The sequence below is a fragment of the Pristiophorus japonicus genome, chromosome 9 (genome assembly GCF_044704955.1).
Source record: "Pristiophorus japonicus isolate sPriJap1 chromosome 9, sPriJap1.hap1, whole genome shotgun sequence".
In the NCBI taxonomy this organism is placed as follows: Eukaryota; Metazoa; Chordata; class Chondrichthyes; family Pristiophoridae; genus Pristiophorus; species Pristiophorus japonicus.
Window position 1 is genome coordinate 194,021,571 of NC_091985.1, and position 26,427 is coordinate 194,047,997.

Below are 26,427 nucleotides of genomic sequence, written 5' to 3' on the forward strand. Positions count from 1 at the left end.
GGAGAGAGGGACAGGGACAGGGAGACAGGGAGAGGGAGACAGAGAGAGGGAGACGGAGGGAGGGAGGGGGAGGGAGCTGGTTAGGCAATGGAGGCGAGCTTCAACACACAGGGTGGGGCAGGGCGAGGGAGGGAGCGAGGGACAGGGAGAGGGAGACAGGGAGAGGGAGACGGAGGGAGGTGGTCAGGCAATGGGGGCGAGCTTCAACACACAGGATGGGGCAGGGCGAGGGAGGGAGGGACAGGGAGAGGGAGGGAGGGAGAGGGAGACGGATGGATGGAGGGAGGGAGGGAGGGGGAGGGAGGGAGCTGGTCAGGCAATGGGGCCAAGCTTGAACACACAGGGTGGGGCAGGTCGAGTTAGACAGAGAGAGAGAGGGGGCAGAGGGAGAGAGAGAGAGGGACAGAGAGAGAGAAGGATGGCGATGCGGAGAGTGAGAGAGAGAGATATTCATAGACATGTGGTCTGTTTCTAAGCGGTCCGTGAGCCTTTATTTCCTGTCGCTCGCACTCTGCACTATTTCTGACTCAGAGCTGTGTTGATTTGAATTTGTTAATTTGTAGTTCCTCAAGGTACCTTTTCCGGTGACAGTTACAAGTGGGAACTCCCACGCCGTTCCTTAAAGATATTGGTCAGCCTTGTGCCGCTGTTGAGGATAGAAGACCCTTCACACCCTCACGGCAGTGAGACTGTGGGATTAAATACTGGTCAAAGCGTTGGCCGTTATTACAAAGGGATTTGAGCATAAGGGTAAAGGCGTCTAACTGTACTTACACGGGGCCTTGGTGAGACCACACCTGGAGTACTGTGGCCTCCTTACCTAAGGAAGGATATACCTGCCTGAGAGCGTGTAATGCAGGTTCACCAGCCTGATTCCTGGGATGGGGGGATTGTCCTATGAGGAGAGATTGAGGAGACTCATCATTATAGGCGGTCCCTCGAACGAGGATGACTTGCTTTCACGAGAGCACGCAGATGTTTCAATGAATGACCCGATGTTCCAGTCCTGAACTCCAGTTGAGGGGGTGGAAGATGCCTGTGTGTGGATTGTTTTAACGTGTGGTGGCCATTACACACCAGCCACCACACGGGCTCGACAGAGCTAGGTCTTGGTCCAGTGGCAAGGGTTGAACCAGGACGACTGGAGACCAGCTCTGCTGCACAGATCTAGTGCGCTCACATATCGCAGTGTGGGCTGGGCCCGTGCTGCCCCTGGGCCCTCGGCTCTTCTGGGCCCCGAACCCTCATTCGTGGCACCTCCGCCTCGATCTCTCGCCGCTCCTCCGCCACGATCTCTCGCCGTTCCTCCGTCCCGATCTCTCGCCGCTCCTCCGTCCCGATCTCTCGCCGCTCCTCCGTCCCGATCTCTCGCCGCTCCTCCGTCCCGATCTCTCGCCGCTCCTCCGTCCCGATCTCTCACCGCTCCTCCGCCACGATCTCTCGCCGCTCCTCCGTCCCGATCTCTCGCCGCTCCTCCGCCACGATCTCTCGCCGCTCCTCCGCCACGATCTCTCGCCGCTCCTCCGTCCCGATCTCTCGCCGCTCCTCCGCCACGATCTCTCGCCGCTCCTCCGCCCCGATCTCTCGCCGCTCCTCCGTCCCGATCTCTCACCGCTCCTCCGCCACGATCTCTCGCCGCTCCTCCGTCCCGATCTCTCGCCGCTCCTCTGCCACGATCTCTCGCCGCTCCTCCGTCCCGATCTCTCGCCGCTCCTCTGCCACGATCTCTCGCCGCTCCTCAGCCCCGATCTCTCGCCGCTCCTCCGTCCCGATCTCTCGCCGCTCCTCCGTCCCGATCTCTCGCCGCTCCTCCGCCACGATCTCTCGCCGCTCCTCCGTCCCGATCTCTCGCCGTTCCTCTGCCACGATCTCTCGCCGCTCCTCAGCCCCGATCTCTCGCCGCTCCTCCGTCCCGATCTCTCGACGCTCCTCCGTCCCGATCTCTCGCCGTTCCTCCGTCCCGATCTCTCGCCGCTCCTATGTCCCGATCTCTCGCCGCTCCTCCGTCCCGATCTCTCGCCGCTCCTATGTCCCGATCTCTCGCCGCTCCTCCGTCCCGATCTCTCGCCGCTCCTCCGTCCCGATCTCTCGCTGCTCCTCCGCCACGATCTCTCGCCGCTCCTCCGTCCCGATCTCTCGCCGCTCCTCCGCCACGATCTCTCGCCGCTCCTCCGTCCCGATCTCTCGCCGCTCCTCCGTCCCGATCTCTCGCCGTTCCTCCGCCACGATCTCTCGCCGCTCCTCTGCCCCGATCTCTCGCCGCTCCTCCGTCCCGATCTCTCGCCGTTCCTCCGTCCCGATCTCTCGCCGCTCCTCTGCCACGATCTCTCACCGCTCCTCCGTCCCGATCTCTCGCCGCTCCTCCGTCCCGATCTCTCGCCGTTCCTCCGTCCCGATCTCTCGCCGCTCCTCTGCCACGATCTCTCACCGCTCCTCCGTCCCGATCTCTCGCCGCTCCTATGTCCCGATCTCTCGCCGCTCCTCCGTCCCGATCTCTCGCCGCTCCTCCGTCCCGATCTCTCGCTGCTCCTCCGCCACGATCTCTCGCCGCTCCTCCGTCCCGATCTCTCGCCGCTCCTCCGCCACGATCTCTCGCCGCTCCTCCGTCCCGATCTCTCGCCGCTCCTCCGTCCCGATCTCTCGCCGTTCCTCCGCCACGATCTCTCGCCGCTCCTCTGCCCCGATCTCTCGCCGCTCCTCCGTCCCGATCTCTCGCCGTTCCTCCGTCCCGATCTCTCGCCGCTCCTCTGCCACGATCTCTCACCGCTCCTCCGCCACGATCTCTCGCCGCTCCTCCGCCACGATCTCTCGCCGCTCCTCCGCCACGATCTCTCGCCGCTCCTATGTCCCGATCTCTCGCCGCTCCTACGTCCCGATCTCTCGCCGCTCCTCCGCCACGATCTCTCGCCGCTCCTCCGTCCCGATCTCTCGCCGCTCCTCCGTCCCGATCTCTCGCCGCTCCTACGTCCCGATCTCTCGCCGCTCCTCCGTCCCGATCTCTCGCCGCTCCTCCGTCCCGATCTCTCGTCGCTCCTCCGTCCCGATCTCTCGCCGCTCCTCCGCCACGATCTCTCGCCGCTCCTCCGTCCCGATCTCTCGTCGCTCCTCCGTCCCGATCTCTCGCCGCTCCTCCGCCACGATCTCTCGCCGCTCCTCCGTCCCGATCTCTCGTCGCTCCTCCGCCACGATCTCTCGCCGCTCCTCTGCCCCGATCTCTCGCCGCTCCTCCGTCCCGATCTCTCACCGCTCCTCCGCCACGATCTCTCGCCGCTCCTCCGTCCCGATCTCTCGCCGCTCCTCTGCCACGATCTCTCGCCGCTCCTCAGCCCCGATCTCTCGCCGCTCCTCCGTCCCGATCTCTCGCCGCTCCTCCGTCCCGATCTCTCGCCGCTCCTCCGCCACGATCTCTCGCCGCTCCTCCGTCCCGATCTCTCGCCGTTCCTCTGCCACGATCTCTCGCCGCTCCTCAGCCCCGATCTCTCGCCGCTCCTCCGTCCCGATCTCTCGACGCTCCTCCGTCCCGATCTCTCGCCGTTCCTCCGTCCCGATCTCTCGCCGCTCCTATGTCCCGATCTCTCGCCGCTCCTCCGTCCCGATCTCTCGCCGCTCCTATGTCCCGATCTCTCGCCGCTCCTCCGTCCCGATCTCTCGCCGCTCCTCCGTCCCGATCTCTCGCTGCTCCTCCGCCACGATCTCTCGCCGCTCCTCCGTCCCGATCTCTCGTCGCTCCTCCGTCCCGATCTCTCGCCGCTCCTCCGCCACGATCTCTCGCCGCTCCTCCGTCCCGATCTCTCGTCGCTCCTCCGCCACGATCTCTCGCCGCTCCTCTGCCCCGATCTCTCGCCGCTCCTCCGTCCCGATCTCTCGTCGCTCCTCCGCCACGATCTCTCGTCGCTCCTCCGCCACGATCTCTCGCCGCTCCTCTGCCCCGATCTCTCGCCGCTCCTCCGCCCCGATCTCTCGCCGCTCCTCCGTCCCGATCTCTCGCCGCTCCTCCGTCCCGATCTCTCGCCGCTCCTCCGTCCCGATCTCTCGCCGCTCCTCCGTCCCGATCTCTCGCCGCTCCTCCGCCACGATCTCTCGCCGCTCCTCCGTCCCGATCTCTCGCCGTTCCTCCGTCCCGATCTCTCGCCGCTCCTCCGTCCCGATCTCTCGCCGCTCCTCCATCCCGATCTCTCGCCGTTCCTCTGCCACGATCTCTCGCCGCTCCTCAGCCCCGATCTCTCGCCGCTCCTCCGTCCCAATCTCTCGCCGCTCCTCCGTCCCGATCTCTCGCCGTTCCTCCGTCCCGATCTCTCGCCGCTCCTATGTCCCGATCTCTCGCCGCTCCTCCGTCCCGATCTCTCGCCGCTCCTATGTCCCGATCTCTCGCCGCTCCTCCGTCCCGATCTCTCGCCGCTCCTCCGTCCCGATCTCTCGCCGCTCCTCCGCCACGATCTCTCGCCGCTCCTCCGTCCCGATCTCTCGCCGCTCCTCCGCCACGATCTCTCGCCGCTCCTCCGTCCCGATCTCTCGCCGCTCCTCCGTCCCGATCTCTCGCCGTTCCTCCGCCACGATCTCTCGCCGCTCCTATGTCCCGATCTCTCGCCGCTCCTCCGCCACGATCTCTCGCCGCTCCTCCGCCACGATCTCTCGCTGCTCCTATGTCCCGATCTCTCGCCGCTCCTACGTCCCGATCTCTCGCCGCTCCTCCGCCACGATCTCTCGCCGCTCCTCCGTCCCGATCTCTCGCCGCTCCTCCGTCCCGATCTCTCGCCGCTCCTCCGTCCCGATCTCTCGCCGCTCCTCCGCCACGATCTATCGCCGCTCCTCCGTCCCGATCTCTCGTCGCTCCTCCATCCCGATCTCTCGCCGCTCCTCCGCCACGATCTCTCGCCGCTCCTCCGTCCCGATCTCTCGCCGCTCCTCCGTCCCGATCTCTCGCCGCTCCTCCGTCCCGATCTCTCGTCGCTCCTCCGTCCCGATCTCTCGTCGCTCCTCCGTCCCGATCTCTCGCCGCTCCTCCGCCACGATCTCTCGCAGCTCCTCCGCCACGATCTCTCGCCGCTCCTATGTCCCGATCTCTCGCCGCTCCTCCGCCACGATCTCTCGCCGCTCCTCCGCCCCGATCTCTCGCCGCTCCTATGTCCCGATCTCTCGCCGCTCCTCCGTCCCGATCTCTCGCTGCTCCTCCGTCCCGATCTCTCGCCACTCCTCCGCCACGATCTCTCGCCGCTCCTCCGCCACGATCTCTCGCCGCTCCTATGTCCCGATCTCTCGCCGCTCCTACGTCCCGATCTCTCGCCGCTCCTCCTCCACGATCTCTCGCCGCTCCTCCGCCACGATCTCTCGCCGCTCCTCCGTCCCGATCTCTCGCCGCTCCTCCGTCCCGATCTCTCGCCGCTCCTCCGCCACGATCTCTCGCAGCTCCTCTGCCACGATCTCTCGCCGCTCCTATGTCCCGATCTCTCGCCGCTCCTCCGCCACGATCTCTCGCCGCTCCTCCGCCCCGATCTCTCGCCGCTCCTATGTCCCGATCTCTCGCCGCTCCTCCGTCCCGATCTCTCGCCGCTCCTCCGTCCCGATCTCTCGCCACTCCTCCGTCCCGATCTCTCGTCGCTCCTCCGCCACGATCTCTCGCCGCTCCTCCGTCCCGATCTCTCGCCGCTCCTCCGTCCCGATCTCTCGCCGCTCCTCCGCCACGATCTCTCGCAGCTCCTCTGCCACGATCTCTCGCCGCTCCTATGTCCCGATCTCTCGCCGCTCCTCCGCCACGATCTCTCGCCGCTCCTCCGCCACGATCTATCGCCGCTCCTCCGTCCCGATCTCTCGTCGCTCCTCCATCCCGATCTCTCGCCGCTCCTCCGCCACGATCTCTCGCCGCTCCTCCGTCCCGATCTCTCGTCGCTCCTCCGTCCCGATCTCTCGTCGCTCCTCCGTCCCGATCTCTCGCCGCTCCTCCGTCCCGATCTCTCGCCGCTCCTCCGCCACGATCTCTCGCCGCTCCTATGTCCCGATCTCTCGCCGCTCCTCCGCCACGATCTCTCGCCGCTCCTCCGCCCCGATCTCTCGCCGCTCCTATGTCCCGATCTCTCGCCGCTCCTCCGTCCCGATCTCTCGCCGCTCCTCCGCCACGATCTCTCGCCGCTCCTATGTCCCGATCTCTCGCCGCTCCTACGTCCCGATCTCTCGCCGCTCCTCCTCCACGATCTCTCGCCGCTCCTCCGCCACGATCTCTCGCCGCTCCTCCGTCCCGATCTCTCGCCGCTCCTCCGTCCCGATCTCTCGCCGCTCCTCCGCCACGATCTCTCGCAGCTCCTCTGCCACGATCTCTCGCCGCTCCTATGTCCCGATCTCTCGCCGCTCCTCCGCCACGATCTCTCGCCGCTCCTCCGCCCCGATCTCTCGCCGCTCCTATGTCCCGATCTCTCGCCGCTCCTCCGTCCCGATCTCTCGCCGCTCCTCCGTCCCGATCTCTCGCCACTCCTCCGTCCCGATCTCTCGCCGCTCCTCCGCCACGATCTCTCGCCGCTCCTCCGCCACGATCTCTCGCCGCTCCTCCGCCACGATCTCTCGCCGCTCCTCCGTCCCGATCTCTCGCCGTTCCTCTGCCACGATCTCTCATCGCACCTCCGCCACAAACACTTGCCGAACCTCCACCACGATCACCCGCCGAATCTCAGCACCAAACATTCTCTGCTCCTCCGCTGCAAACACTCGCTGAACCTCCGCCACGATCTCCCATCGAACCTCAGCCATGATCCCTCATCGCTCCTCCGCCCCGATCACTCGCCGTACCTCTGCCACGACCTTCCCGCTCCCCTGCTTTAACCGCCGATACTCCTGCCCACGCTCCAAACGGCGACCTGGGTCCTGATGGCATCACCCAGTCGCCCGCCTCGAAGTCGTTGCACATTCGTGTCAGCTCGCGCTGGAAGCTGCAGTGGCTTGCTCCAGCTCGTTATCCACCCGACCGGCGGAGATGTGACATCATGAGAAGACGAGTTTAGATTGAGAGGTGATCTCATTGAAACCTACAGCATTCTTACCGGGCTTGACAGGGTAGATGCAGGGAGGATGTTTCCCCCGGGCTGGGGAGTCTAGGACCAGGGGTCACAGTCTCAGATTAAGGGGTCGGCCATTTAGGGCTGAGATGAGGAGAAATTTCTTCACTCAGAGGGTGGTGAATCTTTAGAGCTCTCGATCCCAGAAGGCTGTGGAGGCTCAGTCGGTGAGTAAATTCAAGGCCGAGATCCATAGATTTTTGGGTATTAAGGAAATCGAGGGATATGGGGATAGTGCAGGAAAGTGAAGTTGAGGTCGAAGATCAGCCACGATCTTATTAAATGGCGGAGCAGGCTCGAGGGGCCGAATGGCTGACTCTCGCTCTTATTTCTGGATCCCGGCTCCTGGGGGCCTATATTTATCCCTCACTCTCAGACTCGAAAGCAGAGGTTTTGGATACCATCACCTTATACTGTGTGCACCTTGCTGTGTGCAGATTTGCTGCCATGTTTCCCTACGTTACAACACTTTGAAAAGTATTTCATGGGGTTGTGAGGAGCTTTGCAACATCCTGACATCCATCACTAAAACCGCCTATTTCCCTGTCTGTAACATCGCCCGTCCCGCCCCTGCCTCAGCTCATCCACTGCTGAAACTCTCATCCAGGTCTTTGTTACCTGTAGACTCGGCTAATCTAGTACATCAGTACTGCCCCTCCGACAGTGCAGCACTCCCTCAGTACTGCCCCTCCGACAGTGCGGCGCTCCCTCAGTACTGCCCCTCCGACAGTGCAGCACTCCCTCAGTACTGCCCCACTGACAGTGCAGCACTCCCTCAGTACTGCCCCTCCGACAGTGCAGCACTCCCCCAGTACTGCCTCTCCGACAGTGCAGCGCTCCCTCAGTACTGCCCCTCCGACAGTGCAGCACACCCTCAGTACTGCCCCTCCGACAGTGCAGCACTCCCTCAGTACTACCCCTCTGGCAGTGCAATGCTCCCTCAGTGCTGCCCCTCTGGCAGTGCAGCACTCCCTAAGTACTGCCCCTCCCACAGTGCAGCTCTCCCTCTGTACTGCCCCTCCCACAGTGCAGCTCTCCCTCAGTACTGCCCCTCCCACAGTGCAGCGCTCCCTCAGTACTGCCCCTCCCACAGTGCAGCACTCCCTCAGTACTGCCCCTCCGACAGTGCAGCACTCCCTCAGTACTGCCCCTCCGACAGTGCAGCGCTCCCTCAGTATTGCCCCTCCCACAGTGCAGCTCTCCCTCTACTACCCCTCCCACAGTGCAGCGCTCCCTCAGTACTGCCCCTCCGACAGTGCAGCGCTCCCTCAGTACTGCCCCTCCCACAGTGCAGCTCTCCCTCAACACTGTCCCTCCCACAGTGCAGCACTCCCTCAGTACTGCCCCTCCGACAGTGCAGCGCTCCCTCAGTACTGCCCCTCCCACAGTGCAGCTCTCCCTCAGTTCTACTCCTCCCACAGTGCAGCGCTCCCTCAGTACTGCCCCTCCCACAGTGCAGACTCCCTCAGTACTGCCCCTCCGACAGTGCAGCACTCTCTCAGTACTGCCCCTCCGACAGTGCAGCGCTCCCTCAGTACTGCCCCTCCCACAGTGCAGCTCTCCCTCAGTACTACCCCTCCCACAGTGCAGCGCTCCCTCAGTACTGCCCCTCCCACAGTGCAGACTCCCTCAGTACTGCCCCTCCGACAGTGCAGCACTCGCTCAGTACTGCCCCTCCGACAGTGCAGCGCTCCCTCAGTACTGCCCCTCCCACAGTGCAGCGCTCCCTCAAAACTGCCCCTCCGACAGTACAGCACTCCCTCAATACTGCCCCTCCGATAGTGCAGCGCTCCCTCAGTACTGATACCGGGGTGTGTCGTGTGGATCTTGGGGCCCGAGTCCCTGGAGTGGGGCTCGAACCCACGACCGAAGGACAAATGTGTTGCCATTGAGCCAGTTCCTACTGGGAGCAAATGCCCTGCTCCGCCTCCTCTCCTCTACTGACTCAAGGAGGGGCTGTGTTGGGTGCTGTTGCAGCGAAGACCTTTAATTGTCTGCCGATGAAGGAATCATGGAAGGATTTAGCACGGAAGGAGGCCATTTGGCCCATTGAGGCTATGCTGGGTCTTTGGTAGAGCTAACCAATCAATCTCACTTTGGCTCACCCCAACCCTGCCCCCACTCTATCCCCATCGCTCTGCTATTTCTGTGTCCTTCCAGTATCTATCCAATTCCCCTTTGAATGTTACTTTCAGGCAACGTGTTCCCGATCACAACAACTCGCTGCGCATAAAAATGTTTCCTCTTTTCACTTCTGGTTCTTTTCCCAATCACCTTCAATCTGTGTCCTTTGGTTACCGACCCTCCTGACACAGGAAACTGTTTCTCCAATCTACGCAATCAAAACCCTTCATGATTCTGAACACCTCGATCAAACCTCCCCCCTTAACCTGCTCTGCTCTATGCCGAACAATCCCAGCTTCTCCAGTCTCCCCATGTAACTAAGGTCCCACATCCCCAGTGCCATTCTGGGCAATCTCCCTCTACACCCTCTCCAAGGCCTTCACACCCTCCCTAAAGTGTGGTGCCCAGAATTGGACACAATACTCCAGTTGAGGTCGAGCCAGTGTTTTATAAAGTTTTAGCAATAACTTCCTTGCATTTATACTCTCTTCCTCTATTGATAAAGCCAAAAATACCATATGCTTTTTTAATAGTTTGCTGAACTTGATCAGCCACCTTCAAAGACCTGTGTACATACATCCCCCCCTGGGTCCCCCTCTTCCTGCACCCCCTTTACAATTGTACCATTTCATTCATATATTGCCTCTCCTCATTCTTCCTACCAAGAGGCTTCACTTCACACTTCTCTGACTTAAATTTCATCTGCCGCGTGACTGCCCCGTTTACCATAGGATCACACGAACAGGAGGAGGAGGCCACTGAGCCTCTCGAGCCTGTTCCGCCATTCAATGGCTGATCTGCGACTTAACTCCACATACCCGCCTTGGGCCCCAATCCCTTAATAGATTAACAATAATCTATCAATCTCATATTTAAAATTAACAATTGACCCAGCATCAATTACCATTTGCGGAAGAGAGTTCCAGACTTCTATCACCCTCTGTCTGTAGAAGTATTTCCTAATTTCACTCCTGAAAGGTCTGGCTCTAATATTTCGACTATGCCCCCTAGTCCCAGACTCCCCAACCAGCAGAAATAGTGTCTCTCTCTCTCTACCCATTTACATAAGAACATAAGAATTAGGAACAGGAGTAGGCCATCTAGTCCCTCGAGCCTGCTCCGCCATTCAACAAGATCATGGCTGATCTGGCCGTGGACTCAGCTCCACTTACCCGCCCGCTCCCCATAACCCTTAATTCCCTTATTGGTTAAAAATCTATCTATCTGTGACTTGAATACATTCAATGAGCTAGCCTCAACTGCTTCCTTGGGCAGAGAATTCCACAGATTCACAACCCTCTGGGAGAATAAATTCCTTCTCAACTCGGTTTTAAATTGGCTCCCCCGTATTTTGAGGCTGTGCCCCCTAGTTCTAGTCTCCCCCACCAGTGGAAACAACCTCTCTGCCTCGATCTTGTCTATCCCTTTCATTATTTTAAATATTTCTATAAGATCACCCCTCATCCTTCTGAATTCCAATGAGCAAATATCCAGTCTACTCAATCTATCATCATAAGGTAACCCCCTCATCAGCCTAGTGAATCGTCTCTGTACCCCCTCCAAAGCTAGTATATCCTTCCTTAAGTAAGGTGACCAAAACTGCACGCAGTACTCCAGATGCAGCCTCATCAATACCCTGCATAACTGTAGCAAGACTTCCCTGCTTTTATACTCCATCCCTCTCGCAATGAAGGCCAACATTCCATTCGCCTTCCTGATTACCTGCTGCACCTGCAAACTAACTTTTTGGGATTCATGCACAAGGACCCCCAGGTCCCTCTGCACCGCAGCATGTTGTAATTTCTCCCCATTCAAATAATATTCCCTTTTACTGTTTTTTTCCCAAGGTGGATGACCTCACATGTTCCAACAGTTTCAGTCCTCCTTAATATTGTGAGAACTTTGACCTGATCGCCCCGAAACTTCTAAATTCTGGGCAAAACTCTCCTCATAATTTAACCCTTGGAGTCCACATATCATTCTGATAAACCTACACTGCACTCCCTTCAAGACCAATATACCTTTCCTGAGATATGGTGCCCAGAACTGCTCACAGTACTCCAGCTGTGGTCTAACCAGGGTTTTGTACAGTTGCAGCATAACTTCTACCCCCATGTACTCGAGTCCTCCAGATATGAAGGCCAGCGTTTCATTAGCCTGTGTGATTACTTTCTGTGCCGGTGCGTGACAATTTAATGACATAGAAACATAGAAACATAGAAAGTAGGTGCAGGAGTAGGCCATTCGGCCCTTCGAGCCTGCACCGCCATTCAATGAGTTCATGGCTGAACATGCAACTTCAGTACCCCATTCCTGCTTTCTCGCCATACCCCTTGATCCCCCTAGTAGTAAGGACTACATCTAACTCCTTTTTGAATATATTTAGTGAATTGGCCTCAACAACTTTCTGTGGTAGAGAATTCCACAGGTTCACCACTCTCTGGGTGAAGAAGTTTCTCCTCATCTCGGTCCTAAATGGCTTACCCCTTATCCTTAGACTGTGACCCCTGGTTCTGGACTTCCCCAACATTCATAAGAACATAAGAATTAGGAACAGGAGTAGGCCATCTAGCCCCTCGAGCCTGCTCCGCCATTCAACAAGATCACGGCTGATCTGGCCGTGGACTCAGCTCCACTTTGACCTATGTACCTGAACCCCCAAGCCTCTTTGCACCTCCACCGTTTTTAGCTTTTCACCATTTAGCAAATACTGTCCTTTTTCGGTCCAAAGTGAATGACCTCACAGTTGCCTGCATTGAAATCCATTTGCCACAGTATTGCCCATTCGCTGACTCCATCGCTATCCCTTTGTAACGTTATGCCTTTATCTGCACTGCCTACAATACTGACGCCTATCTACGTCCTCATGGAACCTGTTTACTCACTTACGTTTCTGAGTTTCGTGCCATCTGCGTACTTTGAAATGATGCCTTTTATACCGAAGTTAAGTTCATTACTATATATCGGGCGGGATTTTCGGCTTCCATGTTTGCGGGAGCAATAATGGCGGCGGGGCGGGAACGTTAGCGCCCGGGAACAGTTTGCGCCTCAGTAGGTAAGTTTGGGCAGCTGGGCTCGGAGTTGGGGGGGGGGCGCAGCGCTAAGGGAGGCGTTGTACACGTGTCTTGGGGGCGTTAGGATGGGAAAGTCCCAAGCTAATGAGCTGGGCCAGGAAGGCTCCCAGAGACGCCGGGGGGGAAGGGGACCTAAAAAACCCCCCCCCACAAAAACATCGCCCATGCCACCACAATCACAAACCCGCACAAAAATGTAAAAGAAAATGCACTCGCGCTTACCTTCGGAGAACTTTACTGTCCTCTGCTCCGCCGGCTCTGCTGGACCTCTCTGATTTCACAGGCGTTCAATGCGAGGCCCTGCTTCCGGGCGGACGTGGGCAAAACCCGGAGCGTGAAGGACCGCAAAATCCAGCCCAACGGCTGTGTCTAATTCTGGGCACTGCACTTTAGGCAGGATGTGAAGGCCTTGGAGAGGGTGCAGAGGGAGATTGCCCAGAATGGTACCCGGGATGTGGGACTTCAGTTACATGGGGAGACTGGAGAAGCTGGGGTTGTTCTCCTTAGAGCAGAGAAGGTTAAGGGGAGATTGACCAGAATGGTACCAGGGATGTGGGACTTCAGTTACATGGAGAGACTGGAGAAGCTGGGGTTGTTCTCCTTAGAGCAGAGAAGGTTAAGGGGAGATTGACCAGAATGGTACCGGGGATGTGGGACTTCAGTTACATGGGGAGACTGGAGAAGCTGGGGTTGTTCTCCTTAGAGCAGAGAAGGTTAAGGGGAGATTGACCAGAATGGTACCGGGGATGTGGGACCTCAGTTACATGGGGAGACTGGAGAAGCTGGGGTTGTTCTCCTTAGAGCAGAGAAGGTGAAGGGGAGATTGACCAGAATGGTACCGGGGATATGGGACCTCAGTTACATGGAGAGACTGGAGAAGCTGGGATTGTTCTCCTTAGAGCAGAGAAGGTTAAGGGCAGATTTGATCGAGGTGTTCAAAATCATGAGGGGTCGAGATGGGACGGAGAGAAACTGTTCCCATTGGCGAAAGGGTGCACTTTAGACAGGATGTGAACTAGAGGACACAGAATTAAGAAAAAACAATTTACGCAGCAAGTGGTGAGTGTCTGGAATTCACGGCCTGAGAGGGTGGAGGAGGCAGATACAATCGGAGCTTTCAAACGGGTGTTGGATAAGTACCTGAAGGAAAACAAATGTGCAGGGCTCCGGGGGAAGGACGGGAGAGTGGGACTGGCTGAAATGCTCTTGCAGAGAGCCGGCACGGGCTCGACAGGCCCGATGGCCTCCTTCTATGCTGTGACCGTTCTGTGATTCTATGATTCTAGATCAAGAGGAGCAGTGGTGCCAATAATCACCATCATCACAGGTGGTCCCTCGAAACGAGGATGAGTTGCTTCCACGCCAAAAAGGGACGAGTGCACACGTGTACCAATGAAGGACCGAATATTCCAGATCCTGAACTACATGTTGAAGGGTGGAAGATGCCTGTGCGTGGATTTTTTAACGTGTGGTGGCCGTTACACACCAGCCACCACACGGGCCAATAATGACCACTGGGGATATCACAGTATACCTCCCTCCAGTCTGATAAACAACCGTTCACCACCGCTTTTTACTTTCTGTCTCTTAGCCAGTGACGTATCCACACAGTCACTCCCCCACCCCCCCGCACTCCCCTTAATCGTTCATTTGTATAAAAAAGCCATTTCCCTTACTGTATAAAGACTGACATTGTGCTTCTCTGCTCAACAGGATGTATCACGGGAGCCCCATGTCCGGTACAGAGAAAGCAAAGCCCTACTGGAAATGGCAAAAGAGGTAAAGAATACGCCTTGTCACAGAACCGACAAAGCTACATTTCACAACAGCAACAACGTGTGCTAACACAGTGCCTTTAATGTAGTAAAATGTCCCAAGGCATGTCCCAGGAGCAATTGCTAAACACAATTTGGCACCGAGCCCTGAAAGGAGCTATAAGGGCAGATAACCAAGAGCTTGGTCAAAGAGGCCGGTTTTAAGGAGTGTCTCAAAGGGGGAGAGAGAGCTAGAGAGGCGGAGAGGTTTAGGAAGGGAGTTCCAGACCTTGGGACCCAGACAGCGGAAGGCACATCCACCGATGGTGGAGCGATGCGAACTGGGGGAGGGTGCGCAAGAGGCAAGAATTGGAGCAGCGCAGATATCTCGGCGGGGGTATTATAGGGCTGGAGGATGTTACAGAGATGGGGAGGGTTGTAGGGGCTGGAGGAAGATACAGAGATAGGGAAGGTTGTCGGGCTGGAGGAGGTTACAGAGATAGGGAGGGTTGTAGTCTGGAGGAGGTTATAGAGATAGGGAGGGGTGTAGGGCTGAGGTAGATTATAGAGATAGGGAGGGTGTAGGGGCTGGAGGAGGTTACAGAGATAGGGAGGGTTGTAGTGCTTGGGCAGGTTACAGAGATGGGGAGAGTTGTAGGGGCTAGAGGAGGTTACAGAGATAGGGAGGAGTGCAGGGGCTGGAGGAGGTTACAGATATAGGGAGGGTTGTAGGGGCTGGAGGAGGTTACAGAGATAGGGAGGGTTGCAGGGTTGGAGGAGGTTACAGAGAAATGGAGGGTTGTAGGGGCTGGAGGAGGTTACAGAGGTGGGGAGGGATGTAGGGGCTGGAGGAGTTTACAGATATAGGGAGGGTTGTAGGGCCAGAGGAGGCTACAGAGAAAATGAGGCTTGAAGGGGCTGGAGCCGATTACAGAGATTGGGAGGGTTGTAAGGCTGGAGGAGGTTATAGAGATAGGCAGGGGTGTAGGGCTGGGGGAGATTACTGAGATAAGGAGGGGTGCAGGGCTGGAGGAGGTTACAGAGATAGGGAGGGTTGTAGGGCTGGAGGTAGTTACAGAGATAGGGAGGGTTCTGGGGCTGAAGGAGGTTACAGAGAAATGGAGGGTTCTAGGAGCTGGAGAGGTTACAGAGATAGGGAGGGTTGTAGGGCTGGAGGAAGTTACAGAGATAGGGTGGGGTGCAGTGGCTGGAGGAGGGTACAGAGATAGGGAGGGATGTAAGGGCTGGAGGTGGGTATAGAGATAGGGAGGGGTATGGGGGCTGGAGGAGGTTACAGAGATAGGGAGGGTTGTAGGGCCAGAGGTGGTAACAGATATAGGGAGGGTTGTAGGGCCGGAGGAGGTCACAGAGATAGGGAGGGTTGTAGGGGCTGGAGGAGGTTATAGAGATAGGGAGGTGTGTAGGGCTGTGGGAGATTGCAGAGATAGGGAGGGTAGTAGGGGCTGGAGGATATTACTGAGATAGGGAGGGTGTAGGGGCTGGAGAAGGTTACTGAGATAGGGAAGGTTGTAGTGCTTGGGCAGGTTACAGAGATGGGAGAGTTGTAGAGGCTAGAGGAGGTTACAGAGATAGGGAGGGTTGTAGGGCCAGAGGAGGTTACAGAGATAGGGAGTGGTGTAGGGGCTGGAGGAGGTTACAGAGATATGGAGGATTGTAGGGCTGGAGGATGTTACAGAGATAGGGAGGGATGTAGGGGCTGGAGGTGGGTATGGAGATAGGGAGAGGTATAGGGGCTGGAGGAGATTGCAGAGATAGGGAGAGCTCTAGGGCCTGGAGGAGCTTACAGAGATAGGGAGGGTTGTAGGGCCAGGGGAGGTTACAGAGATAGGGAGGGGTGTAGGGGCGGGAGGTGACAGAGATAAGTACGGTTGTAGGGGCAAGAGGAAGTTACAGAGATAGGGAGGGTAGTAGGGCCAGGGGAGGTTACAGAGATAGGGAGGGTTGTAGGGGCTGGAGGAGCTTACAGAGATAGGGAGGGGTGCAGGGCTGGAGGAGGTTACAGAGATAGGGAGGATTGTAGGGCTGGAGGAGGTTACAGAGATAGGGAGAGGTGTAGGGGCTGGAGGAGGTTACAGAGATAGGGAGGGATGTAGGGGCTGGAGGTGTGCATAGAGATAGGGAGGGGTATAGGGGCTGGAGGAGGTTTCAGAGATTGGGAGAGCTGTAGGGGCTGGAGGAGGTTACAGACATAGGGAGGTTTGTAGGGGCTGGAGGAGGTTACAGAGATAGGGAGGGTTGTAGGGCCAGAGGAGGTAATAGATATAGGGAGGGTTGTAGGGCCGGAGGAGGTTACAGAGATAGGGAGGGTTGTAGTGCTTGGGCAGGTTACAGAGATTGGGAGGGTTGTCGGGGCTAGAGGAGGTTACAGAGATAGGGAAGGTTGTAGGGGCAGAGGAGGTTACAGAGATAGGGAGGGGAGTAGGGGCTGGAGGTGACAGAGATAGGTACAATTGTAGGGGCTAGAGGAGGTTACAGGGATAGGGAGGGTTGTGGGGCTAGAGGAGGTTACAGATATAGAAAGGGTTGTAGGGGCTGGAGGAGGTTACAGAGATAGGGAGGGGTGCAGGGCTGGAGTAGGTTACAGAGATAGGGAGGGTTCTGGGGCTGGAGGAGGGTACAGAGATAGGGAGGGATGTAGGGGCTGGAAGTGGGTATAGAGATAGGGAGGGGTATAGGGGCTGGAGGAGGTTACAGAGATAGGGAGAGCTGTAGGGGCTGGAGGAGGTTACAGAGATAGGGAGGGTTGTAGGGCCAGAGGAGGTAATAGATATAGGGAGGGTTGTAGGGCTGGAGGAGGTTACAGAGATAGGGAGAGCTGTAGGGGCTGGAGGAGGTTACAGAGATGGGGAGGGTTGTAGGGGCTAGAGGAGGTTACAGAGATAGGGAGGTTTGTAAGGCTGGAGGAGGTTAGAGAGATAGGGAGGGTTGTAGTGCTTGGGCAGGTTACAGAGATAGGTACGGTTTTCAGGGCTAGAGGATGTTACAGAGATAGGGAGGGTTGTAGGGCCAGAGGAGGTTACAGAGATAGGGAGGGGTGTAGGGCTGGAGGAGGTTGCAGAGATCGGGAGGGTTGTAGGTGCTGGAGGAGATTACAGAGATAGGGAGGGTTGTAGGGGCTGGAGGAGGTTACAGAGATAGCGAGGGTTGTAGGGGCTTGAGGAGGTTGCAGAGATGGGGAGGGTTGTAGGGGCTGGAGGAGTTTACAGAGATAGATAGGGTTGTAGGGGCTGGAGGAGGTTACAGAGATAGCGAGGGTTGTAGGGGCTTGAGGAGGTGACAGATTGGGAGGGTTGTAGGGGCTGGAGGAGTTTACAGAAATAGGGAGGGTTGTTAGTGCTGGAGGAGATTACAGAGATAGGGAGGGGTATAGGGGCTGGAGGAGGTTACAGAGATAGGGAGGGGTGTAGGGGCTGGAGGAGGTTACAGAGATAGGGAGGGGTGTAGGGGCTGGAGGAGGTTACAGAGATAGGGAGGGGTGTAGGGGCTGGAGGAGATTACAGAGGTAGGGAGGGGTGTAGGGGCTGGAGGAGGTTACAGAAGCAGCAAAGTTTGTAGGGGCTGGAGGAGGTTGCATAAATAGGGAGGGTTGTGGGGCTGGAGGAGTTTGCAGAGATAGGGAGGGGTGTAGGGGCTGGAGGAGATTACAGAAATAAGGAGGGGTGTAGGGCTGGAGGAGGTTACAGAGATAGGGAGGGGTGTAGGGGCTGGAGGAGGTTACAGAAATAAGGAGGGGTGTAGGGGCTGGAGGAGGTTACAGAGATAGGGAGGGGTGTAGGGGCTGGAGGAGATTACAGAGGTAGGGAGGGGTGTAGGGGCTGGAGGAGGTTACAGAGATAGGGAGGGGTGTAGGGGCTGGAGGAGGTTACAGAGATAGGGAGGGGTGTAGGGGCTGGAGGAGATTACAGAGGTAGGGAGGGGTGTAGGGGCTGGAGGAGGTTACAGAAGCAGCAAAGTTTGTAGGGGCTGGAGGAGGTTGCATAAATAGGGAGGGTTGTGGGGCTGGAGGAGTTTGCAGAGATAGGGAGGGGTGTAGGGGCTGGAGGAGATTACAGAAATAAGGAGGGGTGTAGGGCTGGAGGAGGTTACAGAGATAGGGAGGGGTGTAGGGGCTGGAGGAGGTTACAGAAATAAGGAGGGGTGTAGGGGCTGGAGGAGGTTACAGAGATAGGGAGGGGTGTAGGGGCTGGAGGAGATTACAGAGGTAGGGAGGGGTGTAGGGGCTGGAGGAGGTTACAGAGATAGGGAGGGGTGTAGGGGCTGGAGGAGGTTACAGAGATAGGGAGGGGTGTAGGGGCTGGAGGAGATTACAGAGGTAGGGAGGGGTGTAGGGGCTGGAGGAGGTTACAGAAGCAGCAAAGTTTGTAGGGGCTGGAGGAGGTTGCATAAATAGGGAGGGTTGTGGGGCTGGAGGAGTTTGCAGAGATAGGGAGGGGTGTAGGGGCTGGAGGAGATTACAGAAATAAGGAGGGGTGTAGGGCTGGAGGAGGTTACAGAGATAGGGAGGGTTGTAGGACTGGAGGAGGTTACAGAGATAGGGAGGGTTGTAGGACTGGAGGAGGTTACAGAGATAGGGAGGGGTGTAGGGGCTGGAGGAGGTTACAGAGGGAGGGTTGCAGGGCTGGAGGAGGTTCCAGAGATAGGGAGGGGCGAGGCATTGGAGGGGTGTAAACACAAGGATGAGAATTTTTAAATGGGGGTGTTGCCGGACCTGGAGCCAATGTCGGTCAGCGCACACAGGAGCTGATGGGTGAGTGGGACTTGGTGCGAGTTGGGACACTGGGCTCGCAGAGTTTTGGATGAGCTGAAGCTGACATCGGGTGGAAAATGGGAGTCCGGCCAGGAGAGCGTTGCAGTAGTCGAGTGAGGAGGTGACAGAGGCATGGATGAGGGCTTCAGCAGCCAATGAGCTGAGTGAAGGGACAGAGACGGCCGATGTTACGGAGGTGGGAGGAGCTGAGCGATGAACGCCTGTGGATTCCCATTGCACCCACACCCCTCACTCTCTACCTCTCCTCTCCTTCCCTGTGGCAGTATGGGCGTGGATTCCTGCTTCGCCAATGCCGGCGAGCGACTGGGGCTGCAGGTCTGGAGAGTGGAGAAGATGAAGCTCGTGGCCGTCCCCACGGCAACCGTCGGCACCTTCTTCACCGGCGATGCCTACCTGGTGCTGCATCGCGGTGAGGAGGACCGGGCCCACCTACACATCTGGCACGGTAAGTGGGACCACCGGCACATCTGGCATGGTGGGAAGGACTACCATCACATCTGGCAGGGTGGGTGGGGCCACAGTCACATCTGGCATGGTGGGGGAGACCACCATCACATCTGGCAGGGTGCGAAGGACCACCATCACATCTGGCAGGGTGGGAAGGACCACCATTACATCTGGCATGGTGGGAAGGGCTACCATCACATCTGGCAGGGTGGGTGGGGCCACCATCACATCTGGCATGGTGGGGGAGACCACCGTCACATCTGGCAGGGTGGGTGGGGCCACCATCACATCTGGCATGGTGGGGGAGACCACCATCACATCTGGCAGGGTGGGAAGGACCACCATCACATCTGGCAGGGTGGGAAGGACCACCATCACATCTGGCATGGTGGGGGAGACCACCATCACATCTGGCAGGGTGGGAAGGACCACCATCACATCTGGCAGGGTGGGAAGGACCACCATCACATCTGGCAGGGTGGGAAGGACCACCATCACATCTGGCAGGGTGGGGGAGACCACCATCACATCTGGCAGGGTAAGGGGGACCACCATTACATCTGGCAGGGTTGCATCTGCCCCTCTCTGCATGTCTGAACGTGTAATTGAACCCAAGTGCATACCTGGCAGGGCAGTATATGAAATGGGAGCAGGAGTCGTCCATTCAGCCCATCGAGCCTGCTCCACCATTCAACAACAAAAACAACTTGTATTTATATAGCGCCTTTAACGTAGTAAAATATTCCAAGGTGCTTCACGGCAGTGTTACAAGACAAAACAACTAAATTTGACACTGAGCCACATAAGGAGACATTACGACAGGTGACCAAAAGCTGGGTCAAAGAAGTCGGTTTTAAGGAGCGTCTTAAAGTAGGAGAGAGAGGTAGAGAGGTGGAAAGATTTAGGGAGGGAGTTCCAGAGCTTGGGGCCCAGGCAGCTGAAGGCACGGCCACCGATGGTGGAGCGATTATAATCAGGAATGCTCAGGAGGGCAGAATTAGAGGAGCGCAGACATCTCGGGGGGTTGTGGGGCTGGAGGAGGTTACAGAGATAGGGAGGGGCGAGGGCCATGGAGGGATTTGTAAACAAGGATGAGAATGAGAATTTTGAAATCGAGACATGGCTTAACCGGGAGCCAATGTAGGTCAGCCAGCACAGGGGCGATGGGTGAACGGGACTTGGTGCGAGTTCGGACATGGTCAGCCGAGTTTTGGATCACGTCACGTTATTTTCAATGAGATCATGGTTGATCTTCTACTTCAACTCCACTTTCCTGCCCGATCTCCATATCTCTCAATTTCCTGAGTATCCAAAAATTTATTGATCACTCAAAGACTGAGCCTCCACAGATCTCTGGGGTAGAGAATTCCAAGATTCACCCCCCTCTGAGGGAAGAAATTTCTCCTCCTCTCAGTCCTAAATGGCTGGCCCCTTATTCTGAGACTGTGACCCCTGGTTCTAGACTCTTCAACCAGAGGGAAACATTCTCCCTGCATCTACCCTGTCAAGCTGCTGTCAGAATTTTGTATGTTTCATTAAGATCCCTCTCATTCTTCTAAACTCTAGAGAATATAGGCCTAGACTACTCAATAGCTCCTGATTGGACAATCTCCCTATCCCAGGAAGCAGCCAGCCCCTCTGCACATTTGGCAGGGTAAGAGAGACCCTCTTTTCTTTTATTCGTACCTGGGATGTGGGCGTCGCTGGCAAGGCCGGCATTTATTGCCCATCCCTAATTGCCCTCGAGGAGATGGTGGTGAGCCGCCTTCTTGAACCGCTGCAGTCCGTGTGGTGAAGGTGCTCCCACAGTGCTGTTAGGGAGGGAATTCCAGGATGTTGACCTAGCGACGATGAAGGAACGGCCGATATATTTCCAAGTCAGGATGGTGTGTGTGACTCGGAGGGGAACGTGGAGGTGGTGGTGTTCCCATGCGCCTGCTGCCCTTGTCCTTCTCGGTGGTGGAGGTCGTGGGTTTGGGAGGTGCTGCCGAAGAAGCCTTGGCGAGTTGCTGCAGTGCATCTTGTAGATGGTACACACTGCAGCCACGGTGCGCCAGTGGTGGAGGGAGTGAATGTTGAAGGTAGTGGATGGGGTGACAATCCAGCGGGCTGCTTTGTCCTGGATGGTGTCGAGCTTCGAGTGTTGTTGGAGCTGCAACTCATCCAGGCAAGTGGAGAGTATTCCATCACACTCCTGACTTGTACCGTGTAGATGGTGGAAAGGCTTTGGGGAGTCAGGAGGTGAGACATTCGCCTCAGAATACCCAGCCTCTGACCCGCTCTTGTGGCCACAGTATTTATGTGGCTGGTCCAGTTAAGTTTCTGGTCAATGGTGACCCCCAGGATGTTGATGGTGGGGGATTTGGCGAGGGTAATGTCACTGAATATCAAGGGGCAGTGGCTAGACTCTTGTTGGAGATAGTCATTGCCTGCCACTTGTGTGGCGCGCATGTTACTTGCCATTTATCAGCCAAACCTGAATGTTGTCCAGTTCTTGCTGTATGCGGGCATAGATTGCTTCATTTTCTGAGGAGTTTTGAATGGAGCTGAACACAGTGCAATCATCAGCGAACATCCCCACTTCTGACCTTACGATGGAGGGAAGGTCATTGATGAAGCAGCTGTAGATGGTTGGGCCTAGGACACTGCACCGAGGAACTCCTGCAGCGATGTGCTGGGGCTGTGATGATTGACCTCCAACCACCACAACCATCTTCCTTTGTGCTCGGTATGACTTCAGCCAGTAGAGAGTTTTCCCCCTGATTCCCATTGACATCAGTATTACTAGGGCTCCTTGATGCCACACTCGGGTCAAATGCTGCCTTGTGATGTCAAGGATAGTCACTCCCACCTCACCTCTGGAATTCAGCTCTTCAGTCCATGTTTGGACCAAGGCTATGCGCATCACCCACGCCATGACAGGAGCTGACAACTGCTGGACGGACCACGACCTAATCCGATCCATCATCAACATTAAAAAAGCCCCAAAGCAGAGGGGACAGCAGAAGCAGTTCTGCAAAAAAGTTAATGCCAGGGCACTTAGAGACCCAGCTAAGGGAGCCCTATACAGCCAGCGCCTCACAGCTAACCTGGCGTGCCTTGATGACTCTGAGATGCTGAATGCCCACAGCGCTTGGTCTGCCCTCCAGGCCTCAATAACCCGTGTCTGTGAAGAGACACTTGGTCACTCAACCAGAAAACACCAGGACTGGTTTGATGAAAATAATCAGGAGATCGAAGAACTAATAGATCGCAAGCGCAAAGCATTTCTGAGCCTCAAGCAACAGCCCAACTCGGGAGCATCAAAACAACATTACAGACGGCTCAAGGCTGAGGTCCAACAAAAAACCTGGGACCTAAAGAACAGGTGGTGGATGGAGAAAGCACAGGAGATACAACAACTGGCCGACAGCCGCGATATGCGAGGATTCTTCATCGCAGTCAAGGCCACCTACGGTCCAAACTCCCAAGGCCCCACCCCACTCCTGGCCAAGAACGGGGAAACACTCATCAAGGACACCGAGCCTGTCAGGGCCCAATGGAAGGAATACTTTGAAGATCTCCTCAATCGAGACTCTGCCTTTGACTGAGTGTTCTCGACTCCATCCCGCAGCATGCGACCCGACACCACCTCAGTGAGACCCCCAACACTGCACGCGGTAGGCAAAGCCATAAAACAGCTCAAGAACAACAAGGCTACGGGAGCGGACGGAATCCCTGCTGAGGCGCTAAAATATGGCGGAGAGGCACTATTGGCATGGATACATGACCTCATCTCTCTCATCTGGAGGGAGGAGAGCATGCCGGGAGATCTGAGAGATGCAGTGATCGTGACCATTTTTAAAAAGGGGGACAAGTCCGACTGCGGCAACTACAGGGAAATCCCCCTGCTATCAGCCACTGGGAAAGTTGTCGCTCGAGTTCTCCTCAATCGTCTTCTCCCTGTGGCCGAATAACAATGCGGATTTTGTCCCCTACGGTGCACAACAGACATGATTTTTGCAGCGTGACAGCTGCAGGAAAAATGCAGGGAGCAGCGCCAGCCCTTATACATGGCCTTTTTCGACCTTACAAAGTCCTTTGACACTGTCAACCGCGAGGGTCTATAGAGTGTCCTCCTCTGTTTCGGATGCCCTCAAAAGTTTGTTAACATCCTTCGCCTGCTCCACGACGACATGCAGGCCGTGATCCTTACCAATGGATCCATTACAGACCCAATCCACGTCCGGACCGGGGTCAAACAGGGCTGCGTTATCGCTCCAACCCTCTTCTCAATCTTCCTCGCCGCCATGCTCCACCTCACAGTCAACGAGCTCCCCGCTGGAGTAGAACTAAACTACAGAACCAGTGGGAAGCTGGTTAACCTACTCCGCCTCCAGGCCAGGTCCAAGATCACCCCAACCTCTGTCGTTGAGCTGCAGTATGTGGACGATGCCTGCGTCTGTGTACATTCTGAGGCTGAACTGCAGGATAGAGTCAATGTATTCACTGAGGTATATGAAAGCATGGGCCTTAAGCTTAACATCCGTAAGACAAAGGTGCTCCACCAGCCTGTCACCGCCGCACAGCACTGCCTCCCAATCATCAAGATCCAAGGTGGACCATTGTGGACCATTTCCCATATCTCGGGAGCCTCTTATCAACAAAGGCAGACATTGATGCGGAGATTCAGCATCACCTCCAGTGCACCATTAAAGCCTTCGAACTTCTGAGGAAAAGAGTGTTTGAAGACCAGGCCCTCAAAACTCATGGTCTACAGGGCTGTAGTAATACCCGCCCTCCTGTATGGATCTGAGGTATGGATGATGTACAGAAGGCACCGCAAATCGCTGGAGATATATCACCAACGATGTCTCCACAAGATCCTGCAAATCCCCTGGGAGGACAGGCGCACCAACATCAGTGTCCTCGACCAGGCCAACATCCCCAGTATTGAAGCACTGACCACACTCGATCAGCTCCGCTGGGCAGGCCATATTGTCCGCATGCCAGACACGAGACTCCCAAAGCAAGCGCTCTACTCGGAACTCGTCCACGGCAAACGAGCCAAAGGTGGGCAGCGGAAACGTTACAAGGACACCCTCAAAGCCTCCCTGATAAAGTGCGACATCACCACTGACACCTGGGAGACACTGGCCGCAGACCGCCCGAGGTGGAGAAAGTCCATCCGGGAAGGCGTTGACTTCTTCGAGTCTCAACGCAAAGAGCGTGAAGAGGCCAAGCGCAGGCAGCGGAAGGAGCGCGCGGCAAACCAGCCCCACCCACCCCCTCCCTCGACGAATGTCTGTCCCACCTGTAACAGGGTCTGTGGCTCTCGTATCGGACTGTTCAGCCATCAAAGAACTCACTTTGGGAGTGGAAGCAAGTCCTCCTCGATTCCGAGGGACTGCCGATGATGATGATGGACCAAGGCTGCGATGAGGTCTGGAGCCGAGTGGCCCTGGCAGACCTCAAACTGGGCATCAGTGAGCATGTTATTGGTGAGTGAGTGTTGCTTGATAGCACTGTTGGCGACACCTTCCATCACTTTTCTGATGATTGAGAGTAGACTGATGGGGCAGTAATTGGTCAGATTGGACTTGTCCTGCTTTTTGTGGACAGGACATACCTGGGCAGTTTTCCACATTGTCAGATAGATGCCAGTGTTGTAGCTGTACTGGAACAGCTTGGCTGGAGATGCGGCTAGTTCTGGAGCACAAGTCTTCAGCCCGACAGCCGGGCTGTTGTCGGGGCCTAGACGTAATGTGTCGAGCTCCTTGGCTGTTGTTGGATCTGCACTTGTCCAGGCTTAAGTGGCACCAGGCAGGGTCGGAGAGACCCTACTGCACGCCAGGCGCGGTATGCACAGTCCCGAGTCTAACGCCCTCCCTCTTTCTTCCCTCCACACCCTCCCCCGCGGCCAGGTGAGAAGGCTTCGACGGACGAGAAAGGGGCGAGCGCCCTCTTTGCCACCCAGCTGGACGACAGCCTGCAGGGCAGGCCTGTGCAGCACCGGGAGGCCCAGGGCAACGAGTCCGACGTCTTCATGAGCTACTTCCCACAAGGCATCAAATACCAGGTGAGCAATCCACTGACTGGGTAACTGCACATCGCCCTGCTCCGCAACACATCCCCCTGAGCCAAACCACACCCCACCCCACCTCCCAGTGTAAAACCCACGCCCCCGGGTATAAAACCCAACCCCCCATCCCCCTCACCGGTGGAAAACCCACTCCCCCCCCCACCCGGTGTAAAACCCACTCCCTCCCCAATCGGTGTCAACCCCAACTCCCCCTCTCCCGCCCCGGTGTAAAAACCGCTCCCTCCCCAACCGGTGTAAACCCCAACACCCCCGCCCCCAACCGGTGTAAACCTCCTCACCGCCCCCCCACCTCCCCCCCGCTCCGGTGTAAAACCCAATGCCCCGGTGTAGAACCCTCCCCCCCCCCCCCCACAGTGTAAAACCTCCTCACCCTGCCCCGGTGTAAACTTCCCCCCCCTTCTCACCCCCCCCCCTCACCCGGTGTAACCCTCCCCCCCCCCCCCACTCCCCCCACTGTAAAACCTCCACATCCCCCTCCCCAACTCCTGTCTGAGGCTGAACCAGACCGTTTGCGACCTGGAGGCTGGATTTTAGGCTTTTCTGTCTCTGGGGGGAACGGAGGTGGGCCGGGGCAGTTACCGGCCGGGAATAGTCTGAGCTTCAGTAAGGAAGCTTCAGGTATATGGGCCCTGTGCTGTGTTCACACTCTCTCTGTTTGTGACACGAGATGTCACTCGGCAGGCATTAGGACCCAGCGGGAGCGATTCCCACACTGCTGTAAACATGCTGGTTCATGCTGGTTCTGGGACACCATTTTGGGAGCTGCTATAAAGGACACAGTTAAGTTCCGTCACTCCAGGTTCAGTTGGTCTGTTTATTTACGTACACAACACCCTGTGTCGGGGGGGGGGGGGGGGGGGGGGGGGCGCGCAGTGCGAAGGGAGGAGGTGTACACGTCTCGAGACGCAAGGGTGGGAGACTGGCGAACTAACGTGTGCGCTCCGAGGGGGGGAGTGGTGGGGGAGGGGCAGGAGGGGATACAGAAACATTCCCAAATCACTGCCCACGTCACCACAACACAAATCACTAACAGAATTCAAGGAGCAAACGCTCGCACTTACCTTGGGAGAACGTTACCTCCCTCTGTTCCGCCGGCTATGCTGCACCGCCCTGA

The 26,427-nt window shown here is 57.0% G+C and overlaps 1 protein-coding gene across 1 annotated transcript in view; it reads left to right on the plus strand.

The window, feature by feature from the left end:
- Nucleotides 1-26,427, plus strand: part of LOC139273391 (macrophage-capping protein-like) — a 57,314-nt gene that overhangs the window by 11,746 nt on the left and 19,141 nt on the right. Inside the window, exons 2-4 of the mRNA XM_070890246.1 lie at nt 13,955-14,020; nt 19,048-19,229; nt 25,135-25,289. Coding sequence (XP_070746347.1) covers nt 13,956-14,020; nt 19,048-19,229; nt 25,135-25,289 — 402 coding nt within the window. The 5' untranslated portion in view covers nt 13,955. The remainder of the gene's footprint in view (nt 1-13,954; nt 14,021-19,047; nt 19,230-25,134; nt 25,290-26,427) is intronic.